This window comes from Amphibalanus amphitrite, unplaced genomic scaffold (assembly GCF_019059575.1).
Source record: "Amphibalanus amphitrite isolate SeventyFive unplaced genomic scaffold, NRLGWU_Aamphi_draft 000923F_arrow, whole genome shotgun sequence".
Lineage (NCBI taxonomy): Eukaryota > Metazoa > Arthropoda > Thecostraca > Balanomorpha > Balanidae > Amphibalanus > Amphibalanus amphitrite.
Window position 1 is genome coordinate 31,659 of NW_024882417.1, and position 14,936 is coordinate 46,594.

Consider the following 14,936-nt stretch of genomic DNA (forward strand, 5'->3'; position numbering starts at 1 on the left):
GACTTGGCTGATTGTTGTGTCGTGAATTTAGTTGCGCTGTTCAGTGTTCGTATCAGCTGCGCCAGAATTGTGCGAGGTTGCTTTGTTATTTTTAGGGAAGACCCAAGTCGTGTCAGCTGATTGCAAATTCCGAACCGGCGCCAAGGTGATTTGTAAAATGTAGACGTTTCATGCCCACGCGTTGTAGTCGTGCTTAGTTTCTTATTTGATAGGCACTACGATTGTAAGAACGCTCACCGCCCTCTCGTCTCGTGTTTAGTCACCGGCATCGGCCCACTACTAAGTCCGGGGTGGACTTCCGGGAATGGCGGCGTAGGCGTTGGTCACGTGGGTTTTTGGCATCTTGTTGTGCGGCGGCAGAATACATGTCCGGCAGTTCCGGTGATTGTTTTCGGCCGCCCGCCTCTCACGAGGCCACAGTGAAGAGGCAACACAACAAAGTGGCGACTGAGGACTTCGAACAGTGATTTTTCACCATGGATTTCGCGGCGGCTCCCGCGCCGTTTTTGCCCACCGCTGGAGCTGAGCCGGCGATTCCCTGGCCTCGGTGGGTCAGGATGTTTGAGAACTTTTTGTGTGCGGTCGGAGGTGACGCTTTCCCTCCCGCACGTCGCCAAGCTGTCCTCCTGACTTGTCTAGGGACGGAGGGGCAGCGGGTGTTTGAGAATCTGCCACCCATGGAGAAGCTGGAAAGCGAGGACGACTTCCAATGGTGCCTGCGCCGCCTCGAGGCCCATTTCGCTCCCAAACAGAATGTTTGTGTTGAGCGCTACCGCTTTCGCAGCCGGGGGCAGCAACCAGGTGAGACCACCAGCCAGTGGGTCTCCGTGCTGCGCCAGTTGGCCAGCACGTGTGAGTACGGTGCCCAGATGGACGAGTTTATCAGAGACCAGGTGATTGAGAAGACCGTGAGCTCTAAGCTGAGGCAGCGGCTTCTCATGGAAGGGTCAGGTCTGACTCTGGAGAAGACCCTGACTCTGGCCGACACCCTGGAGTCTGCTGAACGAGAAGCAAGGGTGATCGAGGGACCAGCCGTGCCTGTGCCTGTCCAGGCCCTGCAGCCACAGAAGTTTCAGCGAGGGGGGTCCAGACGCCGACGCTTCGGCCCGGTCCCAGCCCAGCAGCAGGAAGGACGGCAGCAGCTTCCGCAGGGGAGGCAGCAGCAGCCGAGACGGCAGCAACCACAGCAGCAGACAGCAGGCCCTGAGTGCTGGGGCTGCGGGCGCCCTGGACATCGCAGAGGTGACCGCAGCTGCCCAGCGTTCGGTAGGAAGTGCTCCAAGTGCGGTAAGACCAACCACTTTGCCCAGCACTGCGGTGCTAGTGTGGTTTCTAGTGTCCAGGTGCTAGCTGTTGGGGCTAGTGCCGTGCCGCTGACCCTTGATGCTGAGGTAGAGGGGCTCAAGGTAACTTTCACTGTGGACTCAGGGTCTCCAGTTTCCATCCTGCCGAGGGACTCTGTGCAGGGTGATCTCGGGGCAGCCGAGGAGAGCCTTTGTGCCTACGGGGGGAGCGTGCTAAATGTGCTGGGGGTGAAAAGTGTTCATGTGTCATGCCGGGGGAAAACCGAGTTGGTCAAAGTGTATGTTGTGCCGTCAGGACGCGCTCTGATGGGCCTTGACCTGATGGAAGTGTTTGATGTTTGTATTGTGGGCAACCGTGTGTGCAGTGTGTCCACCAACCCCACCTGTGTGTCCTCTCCTGAGCCTGCCCAACCCACCAGCCCTCCTGACGAGCTACCAGCCTCTCCGGGGGCCCAACCCGCTATCCTTGGGTACCAGCACCGAGTGACAGTTGACCCAGGGGTACCACCAGTGCGCCAGCCACTGCGCCGCCTGCCTTTGGCTGTGCTGGACGCAGTGAGTGCCCGGATTGATGAGCTGGAGGCCCAGGGTGTGATTGAGAAGGTGAGCGCGTCTCCCTGGATCTCACCACTGGTCGTTGGCAGGAAACGGGACGGTGCCATCCGCCTCTGCGTTGACATGAGGAGGGTGAACCAGGCGGTCATCACGGATGGTCATCCTCTCCCGAGGATTGAGGACGTTCTCGATCGGCTCCGTGGTTCGCTGATGTTCTCCAGGCTGGACCTGAAGGACGCGTACCACCAGCTGGAGCTGCATCCCGACAGCCAGAACCTGACCACGTTTGTCAGCCACAAGGGTTTGTACCGGTTCCGCCGTGTAAACTTTGGTCTGGCGAGTGCCGGCCCTTGTTTTCAGAGGGTGATGACGTCGATGCTGGAGGGCATCCCCGGGGTGGAGGTGTACCTCGACGACATCATCATCCACGCACCGTCCCAGGCGGAGCATGACGCTCGCCTGAAGCAGGTGCTGCGGCGGTTGGAGGACCACCGTGTGAAAGTGAACTGGTCCAAGAGTGCCACCGGCTGCCGTGACATTGATTTCCTCGGTTACAGGATCTCAGCGGCCGGTGTGCAGATCGACCCAGAGCGGATCAGTCCGCTGCTGGAGGCTCCAGAGCCACAGGACGAGAAGGGCCTCCGCGCCTTCCTGGGAGCCACGGGCTACCACGCCCGTTTCATGCCGCGGTACTCGGACCTGGTCGAGCCGCTGCGAGCTGCGCTGCGCGCTGACAAGTTCGAGTGGTCGCCGGCGCTGTCCAGCGCCGTCCAGCGCGTCAAGGACGCCATCCGTCAGTCACCGGCGCTGGGTATGTTCGACCCCGCGCTCGCCACGGTGCTGACGACCGACGCCAGCGACGTCGGAGCAGGCGCGTGTGTGACGCAGATCGACGCCTCGGGGTCGCCCAGGGTCATCGCGTACGCGTCTAAGTCGTTCTCTCCGGCCGAGCGTAACTACTCCACTGTGGAGAAGGAGGCGCTGGCCGTGGTGTGGGCCTGTGAGAAGTTTCGCCACTATCTCTGGGGGCGGAAATTCACTCTGCGCACGGATCATCAGGCTCTGTGTACTATTTTCGGTCCCAAGGGTTCCACGCGCGTCGGCCGGCGTGTCGCGCGGTGGGAGGCCCGCCTGCTCGAGTTTTCTTTCGACGTTGAGTACGTCCGCTCGGAGCGGAACACCGTGGCCGACGGCCTGTCACGGCTGCCGGTAGCCGAGACCTGGTGGCCGGATGATGACGATCTCCAGATTGCAGCTCTGACGGTGGCAGCAGCCATCTCTGAGGAGGAGCTCAGTGACGCCTCGGCGGCCGACGAGTGTCTCAGCGTCGTCCGTGGGTACGTGTCCGGGCAGTGGCCCCGCCAGAGGGACGTTGACCCCCGAGCAGCTGGTTTCTTTCAGGTACGGGACGAGCTGTCCGTACATGGCCAGCTGCTGCTCCGCGGTGACCGGCTGGTGGTGCCAGCGGCGCTGCGCGAGCGCGTTCTGACTAACGCGCACGCGGGCCACCAGGGGGTGGTCCGCACAAAACAGCGGCTTCGTGAGCGTTTCTGGTGGCCGCGCCTGGACCGGCAGGTGCGTGACCTGCTGAAGAGCTGTGAGGTCTGCTCTCAGCACGATGGGCACGTGCGGAGGGAGAGGCCGCCCCTCCAGCCCATCCCACTTCCAGATGGACCGTGGCAGCGCCTCATGGTGGACGTGATCGGTCCCATGAGAGGTCCGTCGTCTGAGCGCTACGGCATTGTGCTCGTCGATATGTACAGCCGGTGGCCGGAGGTCGCGCTCTGCCAGGACGCGACGGCAGACAGTATCTGCCAGTTCCTGGAGACAGTGTTCGCTCGCGAAGGTGTGCCGCTGGAGCTACTGTCAGATAACGGCCCTGCGTTCCGGTCGGGCCGACTCGCCGAGTTTTTGGGTCGCATGGGCGTCAAACAGACGTTTAGTTCGCCCTATTCGCCGCAGACCAACGGCATGGTCGAGCGGCTGAACCGGACGGTTAAGGAAGCCATCCAGTCGGCTCGCCTGGCGAGGGAGCCGCGCTCGACGTTTGTCAGAAAGTTCCTGGGTGAGTACCGGGTCACGGTCCACCCGGCGACCGGAGTGTCGCCCTTTGTTTTGATGAGGGGGCGGGAGGCGCGGACGATTCTCGATGTGACCCCGTCCGATGTGACCCCGTCCGGCCGTGCTGCCGAGGATCGAGCTGTCCGGCAGCATCACCAGTCGTACCAGGAGACCTACAGGGCCCGGTATGACCGCACCGCCACGGCCGCCCCGCGATGGGAAGCTGGCGACTGGGTGCGAGTACGGAAGCCCGGGACGGGCCGGGTCGAGGGGCAGCGCTCTGTGCAGGTGAGCCGCAGGACCGGTCCGGTCAGCTACAGGCTGGCCACAGGTGAGCGACAGGCTGGCCACAGGTGAGCGGGTGCATGCCAGGCGCCTGGTACCGGGCCGCCCGGGGGAAGCTGATCGCGAGGTGCCGGTGACCTTTTACCCAGTCGGGGGCGAGCCCGAGCCTACTGGCCCAGCCCCTGTGACCGTGGACCCCGCTCCTACCGATGATGTGTGTCCCGAGCCGCCCAGGGGTACCAGTCCTGTCCCAGCGGCGCCAGTCGGTGCCGCCCCTGACGAGCATGCGGCCCCGCGCCGCAGCCGTAGGGTGCGTAGGCCGCGGAAGCGTTTCTCGCCGTAGGTTAGGCGAGTTTGCGCGTGTACAGTTTAGCTCAGCACCGTACCTGTGCCTGGGTGTTTTCATAGGGTGTGTTTTCCCTCAAAGAGAGGGGTGGTGTTGTGTCGTGAATTTAGTTGCGCTGTTCAGTGTTCGTATCAGCTGCGCCAGAATTGTGCGAGGTTGCTTTGTTATTTTTAGGGAAGACCCAAGTCGTGTCAGCTGATTGCAAATTCCGAACCGGCGCCAAGGTGATTTGTAAAATGTAGACGTTTCATGCCCACGCGTTGTAGTCGTGCTTAGTTTCTTATTTGATAGGCACTACGATTGTAAGAACGCTCACCGCCCTCTCGTCTCGTGTTTAGTCACCGGCATCGGCCCACTACTAAGTCCGGGGTGGACTTCCGGGAATGGCGGCGTAGGCGTTGGTCACGTGGGTTTTTGGCATCTTGTTGTGCGGCGGCAGAATACATGTCCGGCAGTTCCGGTGATTGTTTTCGGCCGCCCGCCTCTCACGAGGCCACAGTGAAGAGGCAACACAACACTGATCAAATCAATTTTGATAAAAATATACAAGATTATGAACCTATATGTACTTTATGTATCGAACAATTCGTGGATTTGTGTAATGTCTTGATGACAATGCGCCGATGTCTTTTTAGGAGAGCTGCAGCCCTGGGCGGTTCCACCCGATGAAGCGGCACATACTCAGCTGGGACAGGAGGAGCAGCTCGACAAAAAACCGCCCATGGTAACAACACTGACCTTTTATGAATATGTCATAGTGGTCATTAAGTCATTGGGTAATGGGCAATAGTCATAGGAAGCCTGTATATTTTTACCTCGTGGCAGTACGCGAGCTATTTGCATAAATGTCTTCAACGGGGCGGAGGCTTATCATTTGTTGGCGGTATTCATATGACGTCATACAGACCCCTGCAGTCAAGTAACGCCATAGAAACACTTTTATATCACCAGCAGCACCAGTAACGTGACGTAAACTATAATAAAGGCAGCAATAAACAGCAGTGAATGAATTCAGTTTCACAGTGACTCAAAGTGGTACGGTACGGTAAAACTGAGAATGTATGCGCATATCAACCTGTTCCTCCCCCCTTGCACAGTGTGTGCACTGCTGACTATTTTTTTGTGTTCGTCCCTTTAGGAGCCAAACGGGCATCCTGCTGGGTCCGGTCGGGTCATCACCTATGGAGCTCTGGACGGTCAGGGCCAGGACGGCTCGGCCCCAGAGTTTGCGGCCGATTTCAGTCACACGGCTCCAGCCGAGTACCCCCAGCCCGCTGCGCCCATACCGGCCACCAATCCGTACAACCAACAGGCTCAATACATCCAACAGACTGCATATGCTCAGGTAGGGTGGGAAATATTGCGACGTTTTATTGTTATCTTTGTTGGCATTTGCTAGAACGTTAAGATAATCTTATGAAGCTTGCTGAGGTATACGATCTAAGCAATGATATATGAACATTGAACATATCTGATAAACGTTCTTGGCATCAATACATGTTGTTTGTGCGTTTATTTATGACGTTTTCTGCGAAGCTGATCGCACGTAGTTATGCCAATTGAGTGATATTGTGTTATGCTACATTGACAAATCGCAACGTCTGTTTTACTGGTGTCAGTTCCAGAAAATGTATGTCCAATGTCCGTCCAATTTTCAATGCTTACGTCGATTGTCCGTCCAAAAATGTCCAAGCCAGCCATTTGTCCAAAGATGTCCGAAACCTACGCAATAGTTTACACTCAACACTGTTATTTACCTAATTTACTATTACCAGCTTTAACGTGTTAATCATCTCAAAAGCTGAGCTGTCTATTCGCCAATCAGTGTTAAACACGATTGCTTTATAAAAATGCTGAGGTGTAGCAAGTGATTGTGCAAAGTTGTCCAACGCCTGCCGTCATTGTCCAACCGAATTCCGAATTGGACATGGGACAAAATCGGAATTCCGAAGATTCAAGTTCCGATTGACACCACTAGTCTGTTTCATATATCTTTCCTCATGCCACTTCATGGAACATTATTTTGTTTACACCGACGCGTTGTGTTCACAGGGAGCGATGACCGCCCCGGGTCAGTTCGAGCAGCCCCAGGCGCCGGTGTTCAGCGCCAACCCCACCAACCCCTTCGCGAGCGGCGCTCCGCCGGCCGCCGACTACACCGGCCAGAGCTTCAGATGAGCATAACAAGCCTCTGCTCCGGTCATAGGACATCGGACTCAAAATCGGCGGACGAGCACTGCCTCTCTGACAGTCGACACAGCGTTAGTTGCGCCGTGGTGGCTCCAGTTGGTCTGGGTACGGTTCGCTCGCTGTAGGCTCCTAGTAAATACATAGGGAAAATGTGCAGGGACGCTGCGGGACGGGATTAAACAGTGCTCTCTGCAGACAGCCATACGACCCAGCAGCGACAGTGCAGCTGCGAAACAACAGCTTAGGCTCCGTCGTCTTCGGTAGTGCTGTGTCGCGGATTGGCTCCTGCTAGAGCCCTCAAATCCACTGCAGGCAAATCCAAAGAGCTTCCAGTTGTTCGTATATTCATAAATACCGCAGCATGAGGCAAAACGTCTTCTCTTTTTTTAATGGCACCCGAAACTGTCGTGAACATAGAAGCGGTTAATTTGTCTATGATCATTCATTTGATTAAACGTTTTTTTTACGATTTGCGATAATATTTTGCGGTTTATCATTTTCGCTCATCATTTACCCGCTTTATGACTTTGATGTGGTATTTTCTGTGAACGTTTCTATGACTTTTATATGGAACTGAGATCGGCAGCTTACCAAAGCATGCTATGCCCAATTTGTGTCAACCTATATAGTCATTTTTGTTTTTTTCTTTTAAGTAATCATTGATTTTGAAAAGTAGCCTTCATCTGCGCTTTTTTATCTTTGAATACCTACCATTTTATTTCAGTATCTGCAGGGATGAAACTGAAACTAATTGTCTTTCTCAGTAAGAATAGGTGGTAGGGTGAAAAATCTCAAGACTTCCCTCTGTATGATCCGATATTCCTTTTGTAGAAAAATGTTGCGTTTAAAATATCTGTAAGATGTTTAAAGTTGAGCGTCTGAAGCCTCTGTGATAGTGGTTTTCACGTTTAAAGCATGTGCTTGCAGGATTGTAACGTTTGGTGTGATGTGTACCAGGTAAATGCATCTTTGTTTAGTTTAGTTTTTTTTTCATTACGCAAATGATTCACTATAACAAATGCTGTTAGTCATTACATCAGCTTATATTTGAACCAAACAAAATGTTTTCTTTTTTAATTTTCTTTTAGCCAGTTTCGGCATTCTTTCATTTTTTAGAGGATGTGTGATAACATGGTTCTTAAGAACTAAGACATGTAACGCTGAATATTTATGAGTGAGTGGCGAACACGTGCGCGCGTAGAGCAAGTAAATGTGTTCGTGTGTGCGCGTTTGCATTGAAGAGTTGCATGTGCGCGATGTGCTTACACTGTTGATTTTCAAGTTGATGATCTAAGCGATGATGCTGGGGAGAAGGCGATGATGAAAAACATTCAGGATCATTCCTGCAATGTTGCCCTACTACGAAACTCGGTCGAATTGTCTTGATGACACTGTTATTGTTGATGCGCTCGCCGCATTCGTATCATTGTGAACATGCTATCGTGTGTGCAAGGGTATGGAGAAAATGAACTTCTGTTATCAACTTCTGTTGATTGTATGAAAAATCAACAAGTACTTTGCATACAGGTAATTGTGTGATGCGTTTCTGAAAGAGTCACTTTGTTTGACTATAGTTGTAGGCTTAGTAAGAGTACTCGGTGTGTGTTTCTTTGTCTCGCTGTGGTGTTCAACAGACATTTTATGAATGAGCGTGGGTTTACGACGTCTTCATGTGTCTCAGTGTTAAAATTAAAGTGTTATTCACTGGTTGCTAGATCATCTGAACATTTTCTAAATGTATAGATGTTATACAGTGTTTTGTTGGGCTATCAGGCAACGGACTGCTTTATAGACTTAATACGGAACATATTCTTTCGTAAGCAGAAACTACGGCAGATAGCATCAGGCCCGTAGTGGTGCGCTGTAGGGTGTGCTCTATATATAGGTAAATGTTTTCAAGAAGTTTGAAAGTGAATCTGGCATCTGCAGATGCCAGCATCATGACACATGTGTGCGAAATCAACATCTCTGGTCACGTGTGAGTAAGCCTTCAGCAAACTGCGTCCGGTGTTTGGAAGATGTTATTGGGAAACGCACTGCCCGTCCTAGGTCTTATGTTAGCCAGTCATAAGTGTCCAGCCTCCAACTCTAATCAATCGCTTTCACCGGTGCTTTAGATACATTCTAATCAGCTCCCCACTGAATCAACTAATCGACTCAAATGCCGTCGCATAGGTAGCCACTAATCGTCTGTGTATAACCTCGCCTTACCTGTGTCCTCTCTCTACCCCTTCTCTTCCTTCCTCTCGCTGTCTTATTCGCTCTGTGTGTGTGCGTGTTTGCAGTTGTCCTTTCCTTAGACCGTCTGTATCAATGTCTACGGAAGCAATAACAGTGTTCGGTGTCGCCTCCTCAGCCAGCCCATACCGGTTACCCTGGTGAGGGGCGGGTCACTCGACCTGACACCACTCAAACCCACAGTTGATAAGTGATGTGGTAAGTGGGGCCGGAGGTCACCGCCGGCCCCAGAACGCAGTCTGCCAGCGTGTGTTCCGAAAACTGTCAGCACAACAGGCGCTATGTGTCCTCTAGTTGGCGTGGAATGTATATGAATACATGTTGTGCAATGGCTATAAAGAGTTTATCTGGTTCCTCGGAGACAAAATGATTTCACAATGCACGCCCTTGACTTGGCTGAACGGACAGTGAAGAACATCCACTCGCCTCGCTAAGCATGGCTTTCGACGAATGCATAGGTTATGTTGCAGTGACCAATTTTATTCCATGTTCAGATTCATATTTACCGTGGAAGACCTACAAAACGAACCGAAATAACCTCAGCCTGAAGATACCTGAAGAATCTCACCGATGATCTTAAAACCAACCCTAAGCGTTTTTGGTCGTATGTAAAAACCGTCAAAGGTAGAAACAGTGAAATCCCACCACTTGTAAACGGCAACGAGAAAGTAGCGGACGACACTGCCAAAGCAGAGTTGTTGCTTGCAAGTTTGCAGACACGTCTGTCAGCGATGTACCTCAAGCGCCTGTATATGACCTGAACCCACTGCGGGAATTACATGTATCGTCGGAGAACATCAGGAACATTCTCAAGGGCATGAACCCTGGAAAAGCGTGCGGTCCTGATAATGTCAGCGCTCGTGTCATTAGAGAGTGTTCTGACGAGTTGGCGGCGCCGCTGGCGATACTGTGCAGGCTGTCTTTTGACCAGGGCGTATTTCCCAAGGTGTGGAAGCGTGCAAACATTGTGCCGATCCATAAGAAAGGTACAAAAAGCTCACCGCTCAACTACCGCTCCGTATCGCTACTGCCGATGTTTGGGAAAGTGGTGGAACGTGTTGTTTGTGAGGTTCTGTACGCACATGTAAAGCCTGTTCTGTCAGACCGACAGCACGGGTTCATGCCGGGCCGCTCTTGTGCATCGAACCTGCTCACAATGCTGAACGCTGCCTGGAACAACATCGCTGCTGGTTCTCAAACTGATGTGATTTATACACACACACAGAAATATTGAGCGGAAAAACGGTGTAATTGAAAGTACCAAAAGGAACATTTTTTGGTGTAAAATTACTCTGTTTTCTGGGTAAAAGAACACTTATATGTGTGTTTTGCTAGCTTCGGAGTGCTTCACTATTGTGTAGGAGAACCGCTTTCAGTGTAACTTTACCGCGGATCTCGCGTTACATTTACGCACAAATATGTGTTTTTGGTAAAAAGTACCAAAAGGAACACTCGCGTGATAATCGTACACAAATTCATGACGGTAAATTTACACAAATATGACGGTTATTATAACGATTTTTTCTGGTAAAGCTAATGTTGGGCCCGCAAAATTTGTAACGCAAGCGACACGCGGCGGGACGTTGTCGCCAGCCGCGAGCCAAGCTAAATGCAACGAAACATTGTGATGCTCAATGCCTACCCCATGCTGCAAACACGTTTGTTTGTTTGTCGTTTATTGTTAAGAATCGACATCACATCTGACGGAAATAAAAGTTAGATTAGCGTATATATCTTATCATGTATACAAGCTGATATTTCACAACGCATGGGCGCCGCTACAGGTCGCAGCCACCGCCCGTCTCCCGTCAACTGCCTGTAATTAATTAATAGATAAAAAATATATCATCTGTACGCACTACTTCACTGCGCCAAAATTATCGTTCATTTAATTAGCCATCGGCTCTCTGTTGTCTATCTGTCAAAATATTAGCATACCTATACCTAATTAACCCTAGAAAAGCATGAAAGTGCATCCATTATTTTCATAACACGACAGCAGCTCAGTTGAAAAATTACAAGCCCACCTTAGCACTCCGACAAAGCTGGATAATTTCCAGCAGCTCCTCCAATGTCGCTCCGCTTCAGATTTCAGACTCGGTCTTGATTGCAGTTATCGGACGATGACCACAATGCAGTATTTCACTTATTATTCACTTAGTCACTCATTACTCAGCTTATTATCGAACTAGATAAACACCACAGCACTGTTTTATCTCACTGATCGCACAAGAATGGGCAAACCCACTCTGCGCACTGCAGCCACAACACTCCCCCGCCGGCCCCCGCGGTCCCCGGCGCATAACTGACAGATTGCGAAAATGGCGCCGCCGCCGTCAGCATATAGCTCAAAATTTCGCTAAATTTACACTGGTTGACGTAAACGAACGGTACTCTGGATGTGTACCGCAATTACCAGTGCGACACAACACTCATTCGCGTATGGATACACTTGCTTTGCATGGAAACATATCAGTTAGGTATTTGAACATCTGTTATGCTGTTACATTATCCTGTTTTGCGTAAAGATGCTTGTGTGGTGTAATAAAACTGCCGATGTTTGTTAGATAACCAATAAACGTCGTATAAAAACAAACTTATTCTTGATGCCTTTACTTATTATGGCGTTGTGCGACGGATACCTTGCTTATTTATCACGAAAATACTTAAACTAAAGATATCTTACTAAGTGAAGCAGAACTTTGAAGCTAATTGAACTATTTACGAGTATATTGAGCTTGACATCGCTCAATATTTCTGTGTGTGCAGACTTTAGTTCGGCCTTCCAAAGTGTTAACCACAAACTACTTCTTCACAAACTCAAAAATTCATATCAAATTTCAGGCAAAGCTTTTGCATGGTTTGAGTCGTACCTTTCGGAAAGAGAACAGCGCGTTGTTGTGAAGGGCAAGTGTTCGCAGTGGGCGTCGGCACCGTCAGGCACCCCGGAGGGCGGACTAATTTCCCCGTTATTGTTCGCCTGCTTCATTAACGACTTACCTGACTGCGTGAAAACTGATTGTGTGCTATTCGCCGACGATGTCAAGCTGTATGGCAAGGTAGACTGTCCTGCTGATGCGGACTTCTTACAGCGGCAGTTGGACAGTTTGCATCGTTGGTCTACACTATGGAGACTCACACTAAACCCGGCCAAGTGTAAAGTGTTAACGTTAACACTTCGGCATGCTCCAACTGTCGGTGTGTACACTGTGGGAGGCGAGCAGTTGGAGAGAGTTGGTGTGATGCGAGACCTGGGTGTGTACCTTGATGAGAAGCTAACATTTGGTGAACATGTAGATGTTACTGTTCGTAAGGCTAACAGGGCGCTAGGCGTGCTCATGCGATCATTCCAAACTGGCAAGCGTGGCAGGTCACTCCGTGAGTGCAATGTAAAGGCTGTGCTGGCTTCATACTGCGCAAATGTTCGTTCCATTTTCGAGTTCGCAGGCGTGGTGTGGGGAGGGGCGGCAGAGACGCACATGAAACGCATTGAGCGCGTTCAGCATAAGTTTTTGATGTGGCTGAGCGGTAGATGTCGAGACACAGACGTGTCCCTTGAGTACGACGCCCTGATGAAGCGCTTCCACATGGCCCCCCTCGCAGCGCGGCGTGAACAGCATGACATCATGTTCATCCGCAACATTCACCGTCATGCTGTGGACTCGTCATACCTGTTGGAACAGTTTCCGCTGGCAGTGCCTCCTCGCCCGCTCCGGAATAGGACGCTGTTCCATGTGCCGTATGCTCGGGTCAACACGGTCAGAAATAGTCCATTCTGTCGCTTGCCGAAGCTTTGTAACGCGTTTCTCGACCGAAACCGGGCTATTGACATATGGAACCACAGCGCTCTGAACTTCAAAAAGCATGTGATCACCTATGTGCGCGAGAAGTAGACCAACAGAGGTGTGTTTGTGTCGATATTGTGTCTGTTTTGCATTGTTATTCACCTTGCTGCGTTTGTGTGTTTTTATTCTGATGACTTTGTCTATAAATGGGTCATCTTACCCGTGGATGATATGCTAAATAAACTAAACTAAACTAAAAAGCCGGTTTCCGAAGCCCGCTCCAGCAGCCAGCTCCGGCAGCTCCAGCTCCCAGCTCCCTCAGAGGCGGAGCTGTGGGCCGCGATCGGGCGTCGTCGGCCCCGGTCTGACGGCGGCCCGTATCCGGAGGCAGCCAAGTGTAAGGTGATAAGACGAGCCGGCGTATCGCGACAGCTTCGGCTGGGGAGCCACGGCGGCAGGGATACAGATATAGCGCCGGGAACAACGAGGGGAAGAGACAGGGAAAGAGAGAGAGAGAGAGAGAGAGAGAGAGAGAGAGAGAGAGAGAGAGAGAGAGAGAGAGAGAGAGAGAGAGAGAGAGAGAGAGAGGGGAGGGAGGAAGAGGGAGAGAGGCAGGAAGAGGGAGAGAGAGAGAGCAAAAATGAGGGAGGAAAGAGAGATTGAGGTAGAGGGAGAAGAGGTGGAGCAGGAAAAGACGAAATGGGGATGGAGGAAGTAGACGATATGAAGTACAAGCGTGATGTATAAGATTAACCCTCGCCCGCACATGGGGGGGGGGGTGGTTGCCACCCCCCTCCAGGTAGTCTTTCTGCTCTGCACTCAACATTTTTAGAGCTAGAAGGCTGATTTTTCGTATAGCTGCTCCTCTATCCTTTCTTGATGTCCACTGAAAATTTCAAGTTTCTGTAGTTTTTAATTTTGGATATATGACCTTGTTTTTCAGGTCATGTCATGACCCAAATGGCCAATTCTCAACATCTTGCGTTGGCTATGGGCCTTGTGAGCTTTTGAAACCTTGATTTCGGCCTTTTTTGCCAGTCTTACCTCCCACCTATCATGGAACATGTTGTTCGACGATGTACAGATGTCAAGGTCAAGGTCAAGGTCAACCTAGGTCATCTAAGATAATTGCGTTTTAGGCAAGCGGAATTTACTTTTTGTAAAGTTTTTTTTACTGCATTTTTGGTAAAAGCCTCTCAGATCATGATTTCATGTAATATGGACATATAAACAATCGGTGCACACATCAGTATACACACAGACACACACAGACATACAAACACATATAATTGACCTTGACCTAACTTGACCTGAAATGAACTCAGCAGCAAAAACCTGGTCGGGTAGTGTGACAAAGAGGTTCTAGCTGGCTTGACACCAGAAAACGGCATCGTCATCGGTATATGCTAAGCAGCGCACTTGATATCCAACGATGACCCAAAACAGCAACATTTTTTAGTTTGACCTGACCTGGGAGGTCAATGACTGACCTGAGAAGGTAAAACTGGGTATCATTGGATTCGTCTCTTCCCAAAGAATCTTTTTGGTCTTTACCGCTAAGCTCTATCTCCAACAGGAACGAAATGGCGCGGGGGGTGGCAACCCCCCCCCCCCGCATGTGCGTTCTTGGATGGGAAAATAGCATGTGCGGGCGAGGGTTAAGGAAGGGAAAGGGTCTAAGCATGAAGAGAAAGCTTTCAAAAAAAGTTATTTTTTAGTAAAATGATAGGATTGAACAATGAACGGGGAGTCACAAAATGAATTCGATCGACAAGGGCGCAGCCCTAAGGACAGCCCTCTTCCATCAATCCCTCTCTCCTTTCCGATCTTTTTCTCTTTCTCTCCATTCTCTTTCTCCTATCTCTCAGTCTCTTCTCTCCTATCCCTCTCTCTCTCTCTCCCTCCCTCTCTCTCCCTATTCTTCTCTCTCTCTCTCTCTCTCTCTCTCTCTCTCTCTCTCTCTCTCTCTCTCTCTCTCTCTCTCTCTCTCTCTCTCTCTCTCTCTCTCTCTCTCCCCATGTCTGTAAGGGTTGTTCGTCGCTGTTGTTCGCTGCACCGACCGGTCCCTGTCTGTGCGGCGTCAGCCGGGCCGGGGCTGTTGCCACCGCAGCACCAGCGTAGCCCGTCGCCAGCGACAGACAAAGGGCCGGTGGGTCTAATGGACTCCTCGCG

General features: G+C 51.4%; 1 protein-coding gene across 1 annotated transcript in view; it reads left to right on the forward strand.

Moving 5' to 3' along the window:
* Positions 1-9,312, forward strand: part of LOC122368106 (vesicular glutamate transporter 1-like) — a 40,217-nt gene extending 30,905 nt beyond the window's left edge. Inside the window, exons 12-14 of the mRNA XM_043341753.1 lie at positions 5,187-5,275; positions 5,690-5,896; positions 6,604-9,312. Coding sequence (XP_043197688.1) covers positions 5,187-5,275; positions 5,690-5,896; positions 6,604-6,729 — 422 coding nt within the window. The 3' untranslated portion in view covers positions 6,730-9,312. The remainder of the gene's footprint in view (positions 1-5,186; positions 5,276-5,689; positions 5,897-6,603) is intronic.
* Positions 9,313-14,936: the final 5,624 nt, after the last annotated feature.